Source organism: Neovison vison, chromosome 14 (genome assembly GCF_020171115.1).
Source record: "Neovison vison isolate M4711 chromosome 14, ASM_NN_V1, whole genome shotgun sequence".
NCBI lineage: Eukaryota > Metazoa > Chordata > Mammalia > Carnivora > Mustelidae > Neogale > Neogale vison.
Window position 1 is genome coordinate 17458974 of NC_058104.1, and position 18971 is coordinate 17477944.

Below are 18971 nucleotides of genomic sequence, written 5' to 3' on the forward strand. Positions count from 1 at the left end.
GGTGAACCTGACCTGCTCCCCGAACTCGAGGAGGGACATGTCTCCCTGAGTCTTTGGATTTTAGTCACACTGGGCTTCTGTGCTCTGCCCACCTCTGTGTTTTTGACTGCATGGCTTCCTGATGGTGGGGGTACCCTGCCCCCCTTTCTTTGGTCTGAATTCTTCCTCTGCACACAGTCCCCCAGCCAGGACTGGCTCCCTGGCCTGGGCTCCCTTGACCCTGGGTCCTCCATGCCTGCAGTGGTGAAGGGCCAGGCCCGTGGCCAGCTCTGATGTTTGCTAGCTCAGGGGGCCATCAGGATTGGAGAGGAGCAGGTGAGGGACAGAATGGCTGAGCTGGAGAACATGATTGCCCCGGGGGTGGGGCGGGACAGGGGGAACCCTGGGAATATCAGGTCGGGCAGGGAGGCTGAGGCTGCCTGGCCTGCGCCTGTCCTTGCTCCTACTTGTGCCCCCAGGAAGAAGGAATGAGGTGTCAGGGCTGTAGGAGGTAAGCTGGAGAGAAAGGGGAGGGTGTGGTGGAGTGGGCAGAGGGCCATGCAGCAAAGAGGCCCACTCAGCCTGGTAAACGTCCCTCAGCTTAGAGAAATGGCAATCACAGGTGACCTTGACAAAGGCAGGGGGCTGGGAGGGAGGGCAGGTGAGGTGGAAACGCTGAGTGAAGGTTTCTCTTCTCAGAAGTCAGAGTCTGGGACAAGGAAGAGGGTGGCAGAGGAAGGTGAGGAGGCCTCTAGTGGTATGGCAGCCTCCTCCCTTTAAAACAGGACAGACCAGACACCCCTGGGCTGCCAGTTCAGAAGATGCAAGACCTGGCCTGGCCAAGGGGAGGAGGACAGAAGGAGGTTCCTGTGCAAGGTTGCGCTGAGACCAACAGGAGGGCTAGGCCAGGGGTCGTTTCCCTACTGCCCACGTGGAGAAGGCTGCCACGCAGGACATTTAGGGAGAGGGCTAGGAGCTCAAGGGAGCCAAGGACCAGATGACAGCCACCCAGTCCTCAAAGGCAGGGGACAAAAGGGCAAAGGGACCCAGAGCTGGTGGATAGAGATAAGGCAGTCAGTTTGGGTACCCCTCAGGGGATCAGCAGGACAGTTTCAGCCCCAGGCCAAGCTGCATGCTGGGCTGGGAGGGAACCACAGGCTGTTCTTGAAATCCGCCTTGCAGGTGCCGGCTTTGCGTAAGCAAAGGCTGGAGGAAATGGATCCCAGAACATGCAGAAAGCTGGGGAAGCCTCCACAGGTCGCAGCACCGACAGGGCTTCAAACCAGTCACGCTTACACCTTGAGGGGCAGAGACAGCCCCCCAGCTGAAGTGTGGCTCCCCGATGCAAGGGAGGGGACACATGCGGGGGAGGGAGGGGCTCCTTTTCTCAGAAGCCAGAAGACAGCTAGAGCTACGGGGTCTGTGTCTGGAGGAGACTGAGGACAGAGTCGGGGTGGGGCGACCCCGGGGGCCCAGGAGGGCAGCAAGTAGAGGCCTGGACCTCACAGGTGGGTGAGGGTTTTCCTGGGGGCTAGAGCAGAACTGGCCGGCGCCCTGGACTTGGGATTTCGGCTCCGTCTGCTCGAACCCTCGGAGCGCTCCGAATGTATGAAGACGTCCCGGGGACACCTCGGTCCCGGGTCCCTGAGGGAAGGCCGTGAGAAGCCCGCAGCCGACTCCACTCGGCGAACGTAAGGAGAGGAAAGCCGCACTCGGCAGCCAACACCAGCCGGCGCCGCGCAGCCGCAGAGGAGGCGGGGCACCCAGGCCCCGCCTCGTATGCTAATACGGAGGCCCACCGCCCCGCCCCCGCTCGCGAGTCGGACGGGCCCAACGCCACGGGGTGTGAGAGGCTACCAGCACCAGGCCCCGCATCCGCGGAGGCTGAGATGGGGCGGAACGCCTGGTCTGGGTCGTTCGGGCGGCGGTACAGTGCGGAAGCGGCCAGAGGACCGCTAGGGCGTCCTCAAGCCGTGGCGCCCCCCGCAGGCGCGAAGTGGTATGGCCCGCAGGGGCGGGGCCCGGGTCATGTGACGAGACCGCGGCCGCCATTTTGTTCTGCGGTGCTGGTATTTAGAGCGCAGCGGCTGACGGGCCGGGTCGCCTTCGCAGCCGCCTGACTGCTCCGCTAGTGCTTGCTCGCCGTGCCCGGCCCGTCCTCGCCCCCGCCTCGGCCTGCTGAGCTCGACCTCTCCCCACCCGCAGACATGTCCGAGGCCAAGAACGGCCCCGAGTACGCCTCCTTTTTCGCGGTCATGGGCGCCTCGGCCGCCATGGTCTTCAGCGGTGAGCGCCGCGACAGGAGGGACTTGGGAGGCTGGGAGGGCCGGGGCGCTCGGGGCTCGTGCTCGCATCTCCCCAGGGTTCAGGGTGTGACGTCACGCTGACGTAATTCCGATCTGTTGGGGGGTCCCGGGACTCAAGTGACAGCGGGCGGGGGTCGGGGCCCCGGGGGCTGCGGAGCGCAGGGCTTGCGGGATGGGCTGGGGTGCGGGTCCCAGGGGTCTCTCGGGGATCGGTAGCCGGCAGCCCTGCCCCTGTCGGTGTAGGTGCGGGGGTGGGGCGGCGGCGCCGCTGCCATCTTAGCCCTAGGAGAGGCGGGAGGGAGGCTGGGGTGGGGGCGCGCGGTCCTGCGCCTGCTCCGCACCCCCCCAGTCCTGCGGGCAGGTGTGACATCACACCTCAGAGAGCTCCCCCGACGCGGGGCCGGCCTTGATCGGCGGAGGTGGGGGCAGGGGATGGATGAGGTCCTGGCTCTCCCCTCCGAGGTACACAGCCTTATGGCGACCCGCACCCTCCCACCCCTGGCGGGGGTCAAGTGGGTCTGCACCGAGGCAGACGCTTCTAGTTAGGGCCTGTCACTGTTTCCCAGTAGTCCTGCGGGGCGTGTGGACTGCTTGGGAAAACTGGGTTGTGGGGTTGGCCCTGAGAGTTGGCTGGAACCCATAGGTGGGATTGTGTGGAATGGGGTGGGGGTCCGAACAGGCTCCGGGCCAAGGATGGGTGTCTAGGAGGCAGGCCAGCAACGACACTGTGTGTGTGCGGCCGCTTGCCAAGAGTGTCCCTCTGGGTGATTGAGAGAGGGTGGCTGAAGCGTCAGCGTTGAGGGGATTGGGCCTTTGTCTTTAGAAGGAAGAGTGTTGTAGATTAGGCCCCAGTGAATGAATGAAAGGATGCGTGACTTCCCTTTCAGGAGGCCCCAAATTGGGGAGGGCTTCTCTAGGTAAAGAGAAGGGCTTTCCAGGTTCTTAGTAGCACCCCTTCTTTTGAACTTGGGTCTCCACGGCCATGGACTGTTGAATTTAGTGAAAACTGGCCTATCTGGAAGAAAGGCACGTGGGCCAAGCCCAGGAATGTGGGACCCAGGAAGGTTAGTCCTTTCCCTGCAACCCTGTGGACTGGTCTGACCTGGTCTCCTCTGGGCCGCCTTGGGTAGGTCTGGTTTTTGGTTTTGATGACTCCGCCTTGCCCCACCCTACCTGGTGGACTGGGGAGGCTCCCTGTGCAAGAAGGGGGAGGGTTTGAACTCCAAACAGTCTCTGATGACTGTAAACACTTGGGGGGTAGGGGCCTGGGGACTCTGCTCCCTCCTTGGCCTCCCTCTGCCTGGGCCTGTCTGCCAGTCATGAGTTGCTGAGTGTGCCCTGCCCTGCCCTTCCCATCACGTGCAAGTAAGGGGTCATTTGTGGTGGGAGAAGTGGTCTGGACTTCCCCTTCTCTCCCAGGCAACGTCTGCTCTTCCACATTTGCAGGGGCTGCCTACTTTCCAGCACTTCTGAGCGGGCTGCTGTAACCCCCTCCCCCAGCCTTTTCTGCTCTTTGCCTCCAGAATGCCTTCAGAGATTCTGCTTTGCCTGGCCACCTGTGGGTTACTTGTGGCTGTCATTCATTCATTCATTCAACAAATCTTAATTGAGCTCCTTCTATGTCCCCGGCACGGAGGAACATCACTGAAGGACAGGATATTCCTGCCCCAGAATTCCTTGAGTTCGGGCTGTCATTGCCTGTTCCTGAAGCTCTGGGTTTGCCCCCAGCCCTTTATCTGTACCCAGCTCCTGGCCTGCCTCCAGTCACCAGGTACATCTCTTCCTCTCCTAGAACCTGATACTTTCAGATGGAGCCTGACCCAAAAGCAGGTCTCTGGAAGTTACTGAGAACCAGGTATCAGTGGTCTAGGGTTTTTTTGGTTGCCCTGGGCCCCTGAGGATGGGTGCTGCCTGCTCCCCTGTGCCCAGTCTCCCTTCCTGCTTCCCCTTTTTTTCTTGTGACAAAAGTCCTGTTGATTCTTTCTTCATCTGGTTTTCCACAGGCCGTTGGTTGCTCCTTTTCCGTAATCTCTCTGACTTCCTCCCTCCTGGCAGGCACCCTGCCTCTGGTGCTTTGTTCCTGGAACTGCCTCCTGATCGCACGCTTTTCTGTCCTCTGCTTGGTCTGGGACCTTGTAGGGCTTGTCTCCAGAGCTAGCACTCAGGGCCTGGCCTTTGTGGACACCTGCTGCTGCCCAGGCCAGGCTGCTTTTTCCCTCATGGTTAGCCCTGTTTTCTTCCCTTTGTTCATCTTGTTGCCTCCCCACCTCCAGCCACACGCTCTTCTGCCACCTCCTGGAGATGAGCCCTGCTCACTTTCCACGTCTGGCAGTGTCCTGCTCCTGGGATGCTGACTTCCCAGTAATCGGTTTCTCACTCAGTGCCACACATCTCCTGTGCTCTCCACTTGAGGAACGGGCCATGGTGCTGGCCATGTGCATGCATGTGATGCAGCCTGATGGGGTGCTGGGCCTGCAGTAGGAGCCCCCAAAATGCACTGCGACCAGGAGAGTTCCGGAAAAGCTTCATGAAGACCAGCCCTGAGCCGTGGGTTGATAGTGCTGAATGCCCAGGCGTGGTGGTGTTGGGTGCCTTTGGGAACGAGTGGCAGAGGCAGGATAGGTCCCTCTGCGTCCACCCCTGCCTCTTTCCTCCTTCTGGTAGCTCCCAGCCTGTGCCATGTTGGTGGATGTCTCCATTCATGTCGTCTGCAGTCCTTTTTGCTCACTCATACCTCTACCCAATTTCATTTTCTCTATGGAGCCCTTCCCCAGAACCTCCCCCTCACTGGCCTCCCCACTCTTCTAGATCATGCGTGGAGGTGCCATGTGTGTCCTCACCAGGCTTGGAGCCCTGGGAAGTTAGAGCTCCTTGGACCTTCTCACTGCTCAGTGATGAGCATAGAGAGTAGACCTTTTTTTGTGGCCCAAACAGATGAATAAAACGTGCAGAAAAATGGTTGAGATTGTCCTGGTCTTTTCCACCTCTGAGCCATGTTAAGCTCTGCTCAGGCAGTGCGGTGGGACCCTGGGAGACCCTGTGGGCCCCCCTGTAGATCTGTTCTGTGCAAAAGTTGCTCTAGACTTTGAGGCCAGGAGAAGGGAACTCTGAAGACAGTAGCACCCCCTACCGAGCAAGAGGGAGGAGGAACAGCATCAGAGGAGACAGGCCACCCCAGAGTTTCCCCCCACTCCCATTACTGGAGGCGCTCAAGGCCTCTGTGCATGCAGGGCTGCTTCTGAGAGGTCTGCTAAGGGCTCATGGTCTGCCTGGGTGGTGGCTCCCTGTGCCCTGTCCTCTCCTTGGCTCGCCCTTTTTACTCTGGTTCTTTAAAGAGATTCTTCCCAAACTACAGGGTCCGGGCCTGCTGTGTGGCTGAGAAAGCACTTGGCCTGTTGACAACAGATGCTAGCCCTCCTGGAGAGCTGGGAGCGGTGGGGAGTGCGGGATGCTGTGGCCTGAGGCAGGACTTGCCAGGCCAGCTTTCCCTGACCCTGTGGTCGGGCCCTTGTGTGTGGTGAGGGTCTTCCAGCATGTTGTCCCTGGCTGGAGCCCCAAGGCAGACAGGCTGAGTCTGGCCTGATACTGGGCTGCTGAGATGTAACCACCTCGTGCTTTGCCAGGCCATTTCGGACCTGAATGTCCAGGACTCCAGGCAGTAAAAAGGTGTCCGGAATCTTCAGCAAGTCTTAAGTGGCACAGTTGCCCGTCTCTCTGTGACGGGGCTGCTGGACCTGTCGCAGCTCTACCTTGGAGGCTGTGGGCAGCTGCATGGAGGCTCCCTGGGAGGTGGGGCGTACATTTCACAGCAGAGCAGCTGCACAGATAGGCGACAGCCACAGGGGCCTCTGGTGAAGGAAAGAGCTATCTGGATTCCTTGTGTGCCCAGTGAGGGCTCTTGCCCCTGAGGACCACCTCCCACCTCTGGCTAGGTACCAAATTCACGTCCCCATTGTGATAACTTAGGGTGTCCCTCAGTCATGCCGGAGCTATTTCCAGGGACCTGACCCCAAGTACTCGGAGCTGACCTGGCTTCCCCGCTCTCTGCACAGCCCTGGGTGCTGCCTATGGTACAGCCAAGAGTGGCACCGGCATTGCAGCCATGTCCGTCATGCGGCCAGAACTGATCATGAAGTCCATCATCCCAGTGGTTATGGCTGGTATCATCGCCATCTACGGGCTGGTGGTGGCAGTCCTCATCGCTAATTCCCTGAATGATGGCATCAGCCTCTACAAGTGAGTGCTGGCTCCCTCCCTGCCTGTGCTGTCCTGCCTGGGGTCAGACTATCGCATGGGGTCAGGAGGGCCGGGGAGGGGGCGTGGGGCGGGTGGATTCCCCAGCAGGCTGCTAACATTTCTCCCACGTCCTCTCCCCCAGGAGTTTCCTCCAGCTGGGTGCTGGCCTGAGCGTGGGGCTGAGCGGGCTGGCGGCCGGCTTTGCCATCGGCATCGTCGGGGACGCTGGTGTGCGTGGCACGGCCCAGCAGCCCCGGCTGTTTGTGGGCATGATCCTGATCCTCATCTTCGCCGAGGTGCTGGGCCTCTACGGTCTCATCGTGGCCCTGATCCTCTCCACAAAGTAGCCCCTCTCCAAGCGCACCAGCCACAGAACATGATGTAAAGACCATCCCCGCATTCCAAGATGAACAGCCTGACACACATGCACGGGGCAGCTGCCCCCCCAGTAGTTGGTCTTGTAAATGCGCAGTGTCCTAGTGCCCATCGTCTGTTCCCCCTGGCCTTGCCCCCGCCTGCCCCGTGCCGTGGACATCTGGGCCCACTCATTACCCATCCAGGCCCCTGACCAGTGAGGATGCAGGCCTCTGCTGCCCCCACTCATCTGCCCTAGAGTGCTCTGTGTATAAGGATGAATTAGAGTTGTCATTTTCTCTTCACTGGATGTTTATTATTTATAAAGATTTGACCTGTTCATACGTCTGTGGAGCAGCCCTCCGTCTCCCAACTATATAGTAATCTTAGGTAGTGTTGCGTTGTGGGGTTACCGTTTGCTCTGAGACTCGTTGGATGGAACCACCCTTCCCCACCCCCGGCTGCCGGGGCTGCGGGGCCAGAGCGCTGGGCCTGCCAGGTCCGGAGCCGAGCCATGTCCAATAAAGTTCTCGGTTGTGACTGGACGCCTGTGTGGACCGCTTGTGTGGGCCCCGGGCTGGTGGGGGGAGGGGGGATGGAGGCGGGGCTGGAGACAAGGAGGGGCCGGGGCGGATGAGGGGCGCCGGTCACGTGGGTGCGCTAATCACGTGATCTGCCTCAGTCAGCTGAGGGTCACGTGGGTGGAGGCCGGGCTCTGCGGCCTGCAGTCGGCCGGCCGGGTGCGTGGGGAGCCTGTTCCGCTGTGGGGCTCCGGGCGCCGCCCGCTCTGTTGGGCTCGGGTGGCTCACGATGCGCGGCGGGCAGGACGAGGCGCGGGCCCCGGTGCTCCAGTTCACCAACTGCCGCATCCTGCGAGGCCGGGCGCTGCTCAGGTGGGGCCCAGGGCCCGGGAGCTGCTCGGGCGCGGGGCCGGGCGCTGCCTGGGTGAGGCCCAGGGCCGGTGGGGTGCGGGACCGGGAGCTGCTCGGAAATGGGGTGCGGGACCGGGAGCTGCTCGGGCGCGGGGCTGGCCGCTGCTAAGGTGAAGCCCAGGGCCGTTGGGTTGCGGGACCGGGCGCTGCTTGGGTGAGGCCCAGGGCCGGTGGGGCGCGGGACTAGGAGCTGCTCAGAAGTGGGGTGCGGGACCGGGAGCTGCTTGGGCGCGGGGCCGGGCGCTGCTTGAGTGAGGTCCAGGGCCGGTGAGGCGCAGGGCCGGTGGGGCGCAGGACCAGGAGCTGCTTGGGCGCGGGGCCGCGCTGCTAGGGTGCGGGGCTGAGGGCTGGTCGGTGTTCGTGTGGGCCGCAGGGTGCCTCTCGGGTAGGCGATCTTAATCCTTGCCCCTCCTGGCTCTGGTCACAGGGAGGATTTGTGGGTGCGCGAAGGCCGCATTCTGGACCCCGAGAAACTGTTCTTTGAAGAGCGGCGAGTGGCCGATGAGCAGCGGGACTGTGGGGGCTGCATCCTGGCGCCCGGCTTCATCGACGTGCAGATCAACGGTGCGGCCTGGGGCTCGGGGGTGGGTGGTGACTCAGAGGAAGTGGTCTGGGCGCTGTGTGACTTTCCTCTGTGTGGCCATAGGTGGATTTGGCGTTGACTTCTCTCAGGCCTCGGAGGACGTGGGCTCGGGGGTTGCCCTGGTGGCCCGGAGGATCTTGTCGCACGGAGTCACCTCCTTCTGCCCCACCTTGGTCACCTCACCACCCGAGGTTTATCACAAGGTGAGGTCCGGCTCCCAGTCTAGAGGAACAGGGCCTCCGGAAGCAGCCCCGCCATGTTTTTCAAATCTGTGCTCCCACAGACCTCTCTTAGCCTAGCATTTGGCCTTATCTGCTGGCCTCCTTCCACGTGGGGCCAGGGTCCTGCCCCTAGGCTTTCTCATTCGGTTGTTCCCCCACTGGCAGAGTGTCCCTGTCTCTGCAGCTGTCCCCTAGGCCTTCACTTGTGCTGCCCCGGTGTCCTCCCCAGCCACATGTCCTTTCCTCGCTGCCCTCTGGCTCCCTCTGGGCTCCAGAAACCCATTGCTGGGACTTCTGATTGCCACACCTATAGCTGCTGGTCAGGCTTATCCCCTCCTCCCGCAACGTGTCTGTGCTCTGTGACTCCAGTTGAGTGTGCTTTCCAGAAAGAAGCTTCACTGTCTGCCCAGCCACCCTAGTCCATCCTCTCTGCTGCTCTCATCTACCCTGACACCTCTCACTCCTTTCTCTCTGCCCGTTCCCATGAAACCGTGTTTATTTTTGCGCGGGTTCTCTGGTTTTATTCTTTATCTTATTTTATTGTCGGATGTTCTCTCTGTGGCGCCAATGTTCCTTCTTCCCAAACTCTTGGAGAGCAGGGTGTGTTCCTTGTGCCTCTGGAGTGCTTGAAGCTTAATGAGTTTTGAAAATCGTGGCTATTCTGTTACCGGAGTTGAGTTTAGGGAGGGGGCAGTTCTGCCGTGATCCCTCCTGTGCGTTCTGGTGTGGTAGTTTTCTCCAGAACAGGCTCCTTAGTGTGATGATGGGTCACATTGCCCGTCGTGGGGTCCCTCCTGGGTGTGTGGGCCCAGAGTCCTAGCTGGGTGTTGGGGGAGGTCGGGTGTGGGCTTTGGGCCTCTTAAATTCCACTGTCAGTGGGGGACACAAGACAGCCTTTACTTTTTTCTGAGTCTGTTTCTTCGAGTCCAAGTTGAGAATGATGGCCGTGTCCGTGTGTTGGGGTTAGGGCACTCAGCACTGTGTGTGGTCTCTATTAAGCCGTTGGTACACTGGCAGCTGTGGACATCTTTCTGGAAGTTTCCCTAGGCCTCCCATCCCAGAGTCAGAGGTTACAGACTAAGCTCCGTGTGCTGCTGGAAACCAGCACATGGTTCCACGTTTTTCTCTCCTGGTCATCAGTCTGCGCTTTCCTCGGCTAGGAGCTGAGGAAGGTGCCCATCTTATTATCTCTGTGTTCTTTGTCCTCCTCCTTCCTGGGCCTCACCAGTGAGGCTCAGTGACAGTTCCCTACTCTCCCAACGCTGCCCCTGCTCCAGGTCCTGCCACGGGGGCCTTCAGGAGGTGCAGGACTCAGCTCACTCCCCTGTCCTCTCCCCTTTTGTGCTGAGGGGGAACCCCAGCCTTCTGAGCATTCCCTCCCTACCTGCCCGGGGCCTCTGTCTTTTCCCTAGGCACATTCCAGACATTCTAGGCTGTTTTATCTCCTGTCTCCAAGCCCTCTGCCTGGAAGGCCTTTTCGGTGTTCTGTGTGTTGCTTCTTCTTTGGCTCTACTCTCTGGTCACCCACCAGCCACACTTCCCACAGCACATCTGACCCATGCCACACAGATGATGAGGTGGTCTTCTACAGGACAAGGGGCTTCTGGACATGGGGACTTCTAGCTTATGTTGTCTTGCTAGAACGTGTCACCTACCATAAACGTTTGCAAGTTGAAGGCCTTAGCAGAAACTAGAGTTTTGAGGGGCATGAATGTAAAAATTTGATTCCAGTTTTGTCTTAGAAACTACAGGACTGTTCCCTGGGATTATCTCCCATCCCCAACTAGCTCACACTGGGCCTGGATTGCTCCTCTGTCAGAAGTTACCCAGATCTTTTGTCATTGTGTTCTGGTCCCCTGAGACCATGTGGTCCTTTTCTGGGTTCTCCTTTAGCTTTATGCTTTGATACTCTTCCAGGAGGAAGATCTGTTTGTGTCCTTCTCGGCTTCAAGTCCATCATCTGCTTCACCAAGATCTAGTACCTTCTTGTTGGCAGGCAGACCTTTGCCTTTGGCCCCACATGCCCTCTGTCCTTTGACCTTTTCCTCTGCTTTCCTGCCTGGAACATGCCTTATTTTCTCTACCTCTACCCTGTCGTTTATGCTGTTCTCCCCACTTAGCGTACCCTAGCTTTTCCTTGTGAGACTCTGTTGTGTTTTGAAGGGTGAAGTAAATCGTGAGTGTCTTGTTAGGACTTCGAGTTCCGAATCTGAGACTTGGGGGTTAGGGGGGTGGAGGTGGCACCCGTGAGCCCAGGTCGGGAGAGCAGCCAGCGACAGGCACAGCATTGTGCAGGTTCCCTCTTTCTGTGTGTCATTCCCGGGGGAGGCTCTCTGCAAACCCCCCTAGAATGTCCCACACAGTGTCCCCCCTGCAAAGACAGGCTTCACCCACAATCCCATCCACCCCCTGGGTTGAAGTACTCCCCTCCCCACTCCTCTCACAAGAGCCTTGTGTCTGGTGCTGAGCTTCCTCGGAGGACTTAGAAGAATAGGACAGAACCTGACACTCATCACAACACGGTCTCCCGATGGAATGTGGATGACAGGCTTCGTGCTGTCCCATATAGAGATGGGCAGGTTGAAGGTGGGGGGTCTAGAGGATGTGTCCCAGAACGGCCCAGCCTCTGACGTGCATGCCCACCTGTTCTGGGGGAAAGAAACCTGTTCTGGAAAAACTCAACCGTTACCTTTTTTCTAATCATCAGTGGACTTAGACCTATCCGTGGCTGGTTAGGAGAGCTAGCAGCCCTTTGCCCCCACGGGCTCCCATCAAGAGACCGTCTCTTTCAGCTCAGGATGCTTGGAATTTGCTCTTCTGTCTCAAAAGGCTGTGCTGGGACTCCTGCTTCACTTCTCTGTTTAGGGCCATGTGTCTGCTGCCCAGCCGAGGAGCAGAAGAAGCCCCCATCCTCCCCACAGAGCCACCTGCTGCCTTGGGGAGGTCCGTCTGCAGGATTAGGTGGGGCCTACTCTGCGCGTCCCATTTTCTTACCTGGCTGCTCTCCTTCTTCCCTTGGAAGTCCTGCTCTTTGTTCCCTTAACTCGTGACTCAACTCCGGGCTTCCTGCCAGGAGCTCCCTCTTCTTTCGGGACATCTGGGCTCGCCAGGTGTCCATCAGCGTTGTCTTCTGCAGCAGCCTCCCGGACCTGTTTCCCAGCACTGGCTGCTGGCCTCCTGGGCCGAGCTGTGCCGGCAGCTCCCTTACTCTCACCTGAGGGGCTTCCCTAGCGTCTTTCCACTGGGCTTCCATCCACCATCCTGGGTCTTCCTCTTTGCTGGTTTTTGCCTTCGCTCTGGAGCACATCCCCCCGCTTCCTCTGGAGGAAGGAGTCACGGGAGGTCGAGTTTTCGAGATCTTGAAGGCCTGAGAATGTTTTTACTCTTTCTTTTTTAAGTTTGGTTTATTTTATTTTATTTTTAAAGATTTGATTTATTTATTTGACAGACAGAGATCACAAGTAGGCAGAGAGGCAGTCAGAGAGAGAGGGGAGGAAGCAGCCTCCCTGCCGAGCAGAGAGCCCGATGCGGGGCTCAATCCCAGGATTCTAAGATCATGACCTGAGCTGAAGGCAGAGGCTTTAACCCACTGAGCTACCCGGGGTGTCCCGAGTTTGATTTATTTTAGAGAGAGTGCCCACGATGGAGGAAGAGGGAAACAATTCCAGGCAGACTCTCTGGTGAGCGTGGAGCCCGATACAAGGCTCGATCTCACGCCCTCAACACCAGGACTTGAGCCGAAATCAAGAATCAGACACTCAACCAACGGAGTCCCCCAGGTCTCCCTGTTTTTACTGTCTTGATTGGGGAATGATTCTGTGTTAGAAGTGACTTTGCCCTAGAATTTTAAAAGCATTGCTATATTGTTTTTTAACTGCCAAGGTGGCTCTTGAGAAGTCAGAAGCCGCCCGACCTCTGATACTTGGTGCGTGACTGATTTCTTCGTCTGGAGGCTTGTGGAACCTTCCCTTTGGCCCTGGGTTCTGAAGCCTGAGGGGGACACGGGCGGGGCCTGAAGGGAGGTCATCCATGGTGCTGGCCTTCAGCACGGCCCGGCTTTCTCAAACTGGTTTTCGGTTTTGTTTGCTTGTCTTGAGTAACTTCCGTGTGACTTTCTGCCCTGTTTCTCTGTCGTCTCCTCCTGGGTGCTATCTTTCCCCTGCTGGGCCTCCTGGATGGGTTCTCTCATTCTTCCTCTGACTCTGCTTTTGGGTTGTTTGTTCCCTTGTTATCCTGCCGTCCTTCTCTTGGGTTCGGTTACCGGCTGTTTGAGGTCAGGCTCCAGCAGGCTGCTGGGAGTCCCAGGCCTGGAGAGGCTCTGCGGAGGCCCCCTTTGTCGAGGTCCCTGGTCAGCGGAAACAGGCCTCGCTGGCTCCATGCTGACCATGTTAAGAGCATGAACTTGCACTTAACTGCAGGGTGTGTGCACCTCAATCCACCTCCCGTCTGGACACCTTCCAGTTTGCTCCAGCTGCTTGCCGGGCATGTTCGGGACACAGCTGCTCTTTGATGGCATGTCTGTTGTGGTCCCCCCCCACGCTTCTCAAGGTGCCAGGCGTGGCCAGGACTAAGGCAGGGGCCTTAGTCCCTGGGGCCTAAGTGGGGCCTCAGAGCGGCTTCTGTGTGCAGGGCGTGTCCCCTGCGTGCACCTGCCTGCCTCTGCCCGGCATCCATTCCTCGGCCTCCCTGGACGGCTCTGCTCATCTCCCGTCTTGCAGGTCATGCGAGGTTTCAGCCTCCTCCAAGTCAATCCCTTTATCCTGCCCGGCATAGGGGAGCTCCGGATGTGGGCGCGTTTATCCGGCAGCTCAGCCTGGGGACTCTGCTGTCCTGCAGGGCTCCCTGTTCGCTTCCTTCTCCACGTTTCTTCGTGAGAGAGGTGTGGGCTGTGAGGCCTGGCTGCCTGTCTGGTCCTGAGATGGGTCATGTGAGCACCTGTTACACACGAGGGACCTTCCTGACGGCATTCAGCTGGGACACGGTTTGTCGAGCCTCCAGCCCCATCCGCACCGAGCTCCCCGGCTGGTCAGCCCCTGCTTCTGCACTCGCTCTGCGTGGAGCGCACAGCCTCTTCCTGCTTCCAGCCACGCTTCTGGTTCTGCGGCTCAGGAGGCCAGGCTTGTCACCCTGTCTGGGTCCGGACCCTTTGAGCATGCCACCCACTGTGTCCCAGCTGCTGCCTGGTCGGGGGCCACCTGGAGGGGCCAGGATTGTGGGGTGGCCCTCTGTCCATGTGCCTGCCCTCTGCGCAGGAGATCCTTCTTCCTCTCCCGGTCGTCGCAGGCAGCTGCTCATGTGTCCTCCATGACTCCTCCCCGTCCGGATGGTTCTGAGTGCTGTGCTTTCCCTGACCATGGTTGGGGACCTTTGACTACCTTCTCATACCTGAGGGAAGGCCACTGGGGGCTGATCTCTGACCGTGGCTGGGGTGTGACCTCTGGGTGCTGGGCCATAGGGGGCAGGGCTTTAACAGCTGGTTCCCCCCAGGTCCTTCCTCAGATCCCCGTGAAGAGTGGTGGTCCCCATGGGGCAGGGGTCCTCGGTGAGTGGCTGACCCCTCTCCCTGCCCCCACCCGGGGAGGCTCCTCGGGGACCTGTTGGCAACCCCTCCCCCTCCAGAGGCCCAACTGGGGAGGGAGGTCGGGCAGGTGATGGGCTGGGGTGGGGGCTGTGCCTCAGGAGGCATGCTGGAGCCATCCGCCCCCCACCTCCCAGGGGTGCACCTGGAGGGCCCGTTCATCAGCCGGGAAAAGCGAGGTGCACACCCCGAAGCCCACCTGCGCTCCTTCGAGGCCAATGCCTTCCACGACGTGCTGACCACCTATGGGGCCCTGGACAACGTCCGCATCGTGACACTGGCCCCCGAGCTGGGCCGTAGCCGAGAGGTGATACGGGCCCTGGTGGCCCGGGGCATCTGTGTGTCCCTAGGTGAGGCGGGACGCCTCCAGGCTTGTGTGCACATGGGGGATCCTGGGCTGGGTGTGTTGTTTGAGTCCTGGTCCCCCATGCAGGACACTCGGTGGCCGACCTGCAGGCCGCGGAGGAAGCTGTGCAGTGTGGGGCCACCTTCATCACCCACCTCTTCAACGCCATGCTGCCTGTGAGTTGTCCCCCACCAAGTCCCCAGGTGGAGGGAGGGCGGGTACAGGGGCTTCTGCCCTTGCTCAGCTCACGCCTCTGATCCCTGCCCAGTTCCACCACCGAGACCCAGGAATTGTGGGGCTCCTGACCAGTGACCGGCTGCCACCGGGCCGCCACATCTTCTATGGGATGATCGCGGATGGCACGCACACCAACCCCGCGGCCCTGCGCATCGCCCACCGGGCCCATCCCCAGGGTGCGTGGCAGGGCGGGCTGGGGGCAGCGGTGAGTGCGCTGTGGGGCAGGTCTGAAGCCCCTTCCTCCCACAGGGCTGGTGCTGGTCACCGATGCCGTTCCTGCCCTGGGCTTGGGTGACGGCCGGCACACACTGGGGCAGCAGGAGGTGGAAGTAGATGGACTGACAGCCTACGTGGCAGGTGAGCGACTTGCTTGTCCCTGCTGGCTGCCCCCACGAGAACAGGCCCTCCGCCTCTAGTGGGATGTGGGCGTGCCCTGCCAGCCTGCTGCCCACCCCCCACTGCATGCCTGGTGGTCTCTGGTCCCACAGAGCCTGCACTCTCTGTTCTCAAGGCACCAAGACGCTGAGTGGCAGCATAGCTCCGATGGATGTGTGTGTCCGGCATTTCCTACAGGCCACAGGTCAGTGAGGCTGGTGTGGGGTAGGGGGTGTGTGTTCATGTGTGTGTGGGTGGACATGCGCATGCGTGGAGGGTGGAAGCTACGTTTGGGGGAGGTGGGAGGGAAGCACGGAGACCACTGGAGCCTCGCACCCACATCCCTCGTTTGGCAGTTTCCTAGGGGACAAGCACTGGGAACATGGTTGAGGTCCCCCTGCAGGGAGCTCCTGGGTGGGATAAGACGGTGGTAGGCAGATGGCTGGGACCCAGGGTGACGGCACTGAAGCTCTGGCACCCGATGGGAGAATGGAGCTCAGTTTACCCACAGCTTGGGCCTTAGTCTTGGACCCTATGGGCTCGTGGGCTTTTGTGGGTCCACAGATAGGGAGATGAGGTGTGAGAGGGGTCAGAGCTGTGCTCTGGGCTTCTTAAGGGGGTGGGCCTGTTGCGGGGAAGGTGGGCAGGGGTGTCTGGTAGAGGCTGTGGTTGGCCAGACCCTGAGGGATGCTTGGTAGTGCCCTAGGGCTGGGGTGGCATCAGGGGTGTCGGGGCTTGACATGCTGTTTCGAGCAGGGAGACAGGCCGGCAGCTGGGAGGATGATGGGGGGAGCAGGGAGAGTGGAGTTTAGTCACATGGCCTCTTGAGGGGTAGCAGGGATAAAAAGGCAAGACCACGTGACTTCATCGATGCGCAGGCTGTTCCTTCTTTGTGGGGATGCCCATCTGGGACCCCAAAGGAGGGGGGGCCTGCGGGCCTTTGGGTCCAGAGCATCTGTTCAGGGGGAGGGGAGGCCGGACGGGCCGGGTAGGTGAGCAAGCGAGCAGGAGAAGGATCCCCAGCAGCACCCTTAGACGGGGGTGCGGTGGAGCCTCGTCACCCTGCTGCAGAACCCTGGCAGAACCCAGTTCCTAGGCCTTGGAGCTTTGGGGCCGTGGGCTGGGGGAGGGGCTGCCGGCAGAGCTGGGGCAGGGGTGGTCACCCAGTTATGTCCCCTGAGCAGGCTGCAGTGTGGAGTTGGCCCTGGAGGCTGCGTCCCTGCACCCCGCTCAGCTGCTGGGGCTGGAGAAGCGCAAGGGGACCCTGGACTTCGGGGCTGATGCAGGTCAGGGCCTGGTGTGGGCACCCGGGCCTCTGCGGACTTGGGAGCTCCTGCGGTACTCGGGATGGTGCCAGGGCAGGTGGAGGCTTCCCTGTGTCCAGGTGGCCTTACCCACCACCACTTCCAGCCTGGGCCCCTTTTCTCATCAGGCCAGCCTTCCTGGCGAATGAGATGAGGCCTGGTGAGGGGCTGCCTGGGTCTTTGTCCCATGTACGCCTCCGCCAGGAACGCTGGCTCCCTGACCTTGGGCAGCCTGCGAGGGGTTGGGATGCCCTACCCAAATCGTGTTGCCAGCTTCGGTTTCCCCACCGGCTCCTGGGTGGCGGTGGAGATGGGAACAGAGCTTCTCTCAGGGGGTAATGAAGCTCCTGGGAACTGGGTGGGGACGGGGGTGCCTGCACATTCCCCCCCCCCCCCCGCTGCCTCCTTACCACCCGCCTCTGACCCAGACTTCGTGGTGCTCGATGACTCTCTCCACGTGCGGGCCACCTACATCTCGGGCGAGTTGGTGTGGCAGGCGGAGGAGGCCAGGCAGTGACCGAGGACCACCGCTGGAACGGACGCCCAGCCTTAGGCGGCCTCCGTCAGGGCCGAGCCGTGGAGGAGCTGGTCTCCAGGGAGCGAGTGGGCGCCCTGCTCCAGGTGGAGGCCTCCGCTCAGGAGGCAGCTGGATAAACACGCGCCCGGCAGGGACTTGTCTGGTCTCCGAGTGTTGCTTCAAAGCAGGGCGCCGTCACCTTGGTGGCTTTCTGGGTGGGGGTGTTTGTGCCTCATGGTTGGGAGTGGGAGTGGCTGGATTCTGGCTCATCCCAGCTCTGTGGGGGTCCCCCTCTGTGGCACAGATGTGTCCGGGGCCTGCACACCCATAGGCACAGGTGCTGCCTGGAGGTGAGTGGAGGGTGAGAGGGGAAGTCCTGGGCTCTAGTTGAAAAGTGGGACAGGAAGGGGCTTGGGGACAGCGAGCGCAGACAGCTTCAGAAGTTCACGTGTCAGGGGACCGAGGGATGGGGTAATTCCTGGGATTTTAAACAAGGAGAGAACCGATTGTGGAGCTGAGTTAGTAGCCGGGGCTAGGAGGAGCTGGGTGTGGGGGGGCTTTGGGTGGACAGCGTGGAGGTCTCCAAAGGCTGCTGTGTGACAAAGTCCCATGGACTCACTCTTCACCCGTGAGTAGGGTAGCAAAGTCGGGGCCTGGGGCCATAGTGCTGGGTGTGGGCACAGTGCCAGGGGCTCCTCCCAGCCTTCAGGAGGAATCCGTGCCAGCTTCAGGACCCCACTTTGCCTGGCGGTAAGTGCAGGAAGCAGTGGCCCAGGGCACCTGAGCCCATGCTGGCTGCTGCTGCTTGTCCAGCCCGCAGCCCTACCTCTTTGAGCCCTTGCAATAATCAGGGCTTCACTTCCTTTGGCGTTTTTTTTCTGAACAGCCCATTCTGGCTCAACTTCTGGGTTGACATGAAAGACCTGTTTGCCCCGTGGTGGTTACACAGCTTGGGGGGACCCTGCCTGGTGTTGGTGGGCAGGTTGGGCGTCACCAGTGTCCCGAGCCCTGCACCTGTTTGCCCGTTAGTGTCATCCCGCAGCTTTCCGTGTCCCTTCGGTCCTGGCAGTGGTGCCCCCATGTTGGGAGCGTGGGCTGTTGCATTCCCTGGGTAGGACAGCTTTGGGGAGCTGTGCAGGTCCTGAGGACAGCTGTGACATGGCACTCGGAGGGCAGGGGTTGGTGTAGCCCCAGATCGGGATTGACTTTCTCCCCCATTGTCTGCTGGGGTGGGCGGCCCCTTCTCTCTTTCTCATGGCTGCAGTCCTTGGAATAGGAAGTTGAAGCCAAGTGTTCCAGGACACTGTGCTATGTGGCTTGGCCACCATTCCCCTCCTCTGCCCCAGAGCCCTCTACAGAAAGTGTGTCCGGGTCCAAAGTGACAAAAATGGACACAGATCCCAGCTGTGTTTGAGGCTGAGCAGCTTGGGAAGAACCATCGCCACGAGGCAAGGGTCAGGAGATGCCTGAGGGGTGCAGGGACATCCTAGGCCTAGCAGGTGATGGACAGCTCCTGTAAGGCAACTGCCTGCTCCCAGGACCCAGGGGCAGCATCGCACTGGACTACTGGCGCTGCACTGGTTAGAGGGAGCAAATGAAGGTCTCCAAAAACACATCCAAAGCTGAGCGGCAGCACTTGCCTTTTTTGGGGCTAGGCCTGACTCTACATGCACTAGCAGCGTGACCCCATTCTTTCGTGCCAGATATTTAAAGGAGTTTCCGGTGTGTCATCCACATTTTCAGGCGGGCAAGGGGGCACCCGACTGCAGAGCTAGTGAGCTCCAGAGCTTGGGTTTGTCTTGGCTGCTCTACTCTGGGGCCCTCCCTTACAGGCTGCCTCCCTGGGTGGAAGAGGTGGGAAGGGCTGGTTGAACGCGGGGTCGCAGGGGTGAGGCACCATGCTGGTTGGGAAGAGCGCTCCAGGCAGGGGGGAACTACCCCACTCCGTTCCAATGGCACAGGCTTGGTGCAGTGGCGGGGACCTCCGGTCACCCTCCTGGGGA

The 18971-nt window shown here is 60.3% G+C and overlaps 2 protein-coding genes across 2 annotated transcripts; both read left to right on the top strand.

The window, feature by feature from the left end:
- The first annotated feature begins 2044 nt into the window (after positions 1–2044).
- On the top strand, positions 2045–7420 carry ATP6V0C (ATPase H+ transporting V0 subunit c). Its single transcript, XM_044233044.1, has 3 exons — positions 2045–2265; positions 6338–6521; positions 6664–7420. The coding sequence occupies exons 1-3, from the start codon at positions 2187–2189 to the stop codon at positions 6866–6868; spliced, it is 468 nt and encodes a 155-aa protein (XP_044088979.1). The 5' UTR covers positions 2045–2186; the 3' UTR covers positions 6869–7420.
- A 165-nt stretch (positions 7421–7585) lies between these two features.
- On the top strand, positions 7586–17123 carry AMDHD2 (amidohydrolase domain containing 2). Its single transcript, XM_044232796.1, has 11 exons — positions 7586–7768; positions 8235–8371; positions 8454–8593; positions 14099–14153; positions 14327–14539; positions 14623–14711; positions 14804–14948; positions 15022–15129; positions 15284–15352; positions 16332–16433; positions 16880–17123. Exons 1-11 carry the CDS (start codon positions 7686–7688, stop codon positions 16966–16968), a joined length of 1230 nt encoding a protein of 409 aa, XP_044088731.1. The 5' UTR covers positions 7586–7685; the 3' UTR covers positions 16969–17123.
- Positions 17124–18971: the final 1848 nt, after the last annotated feature.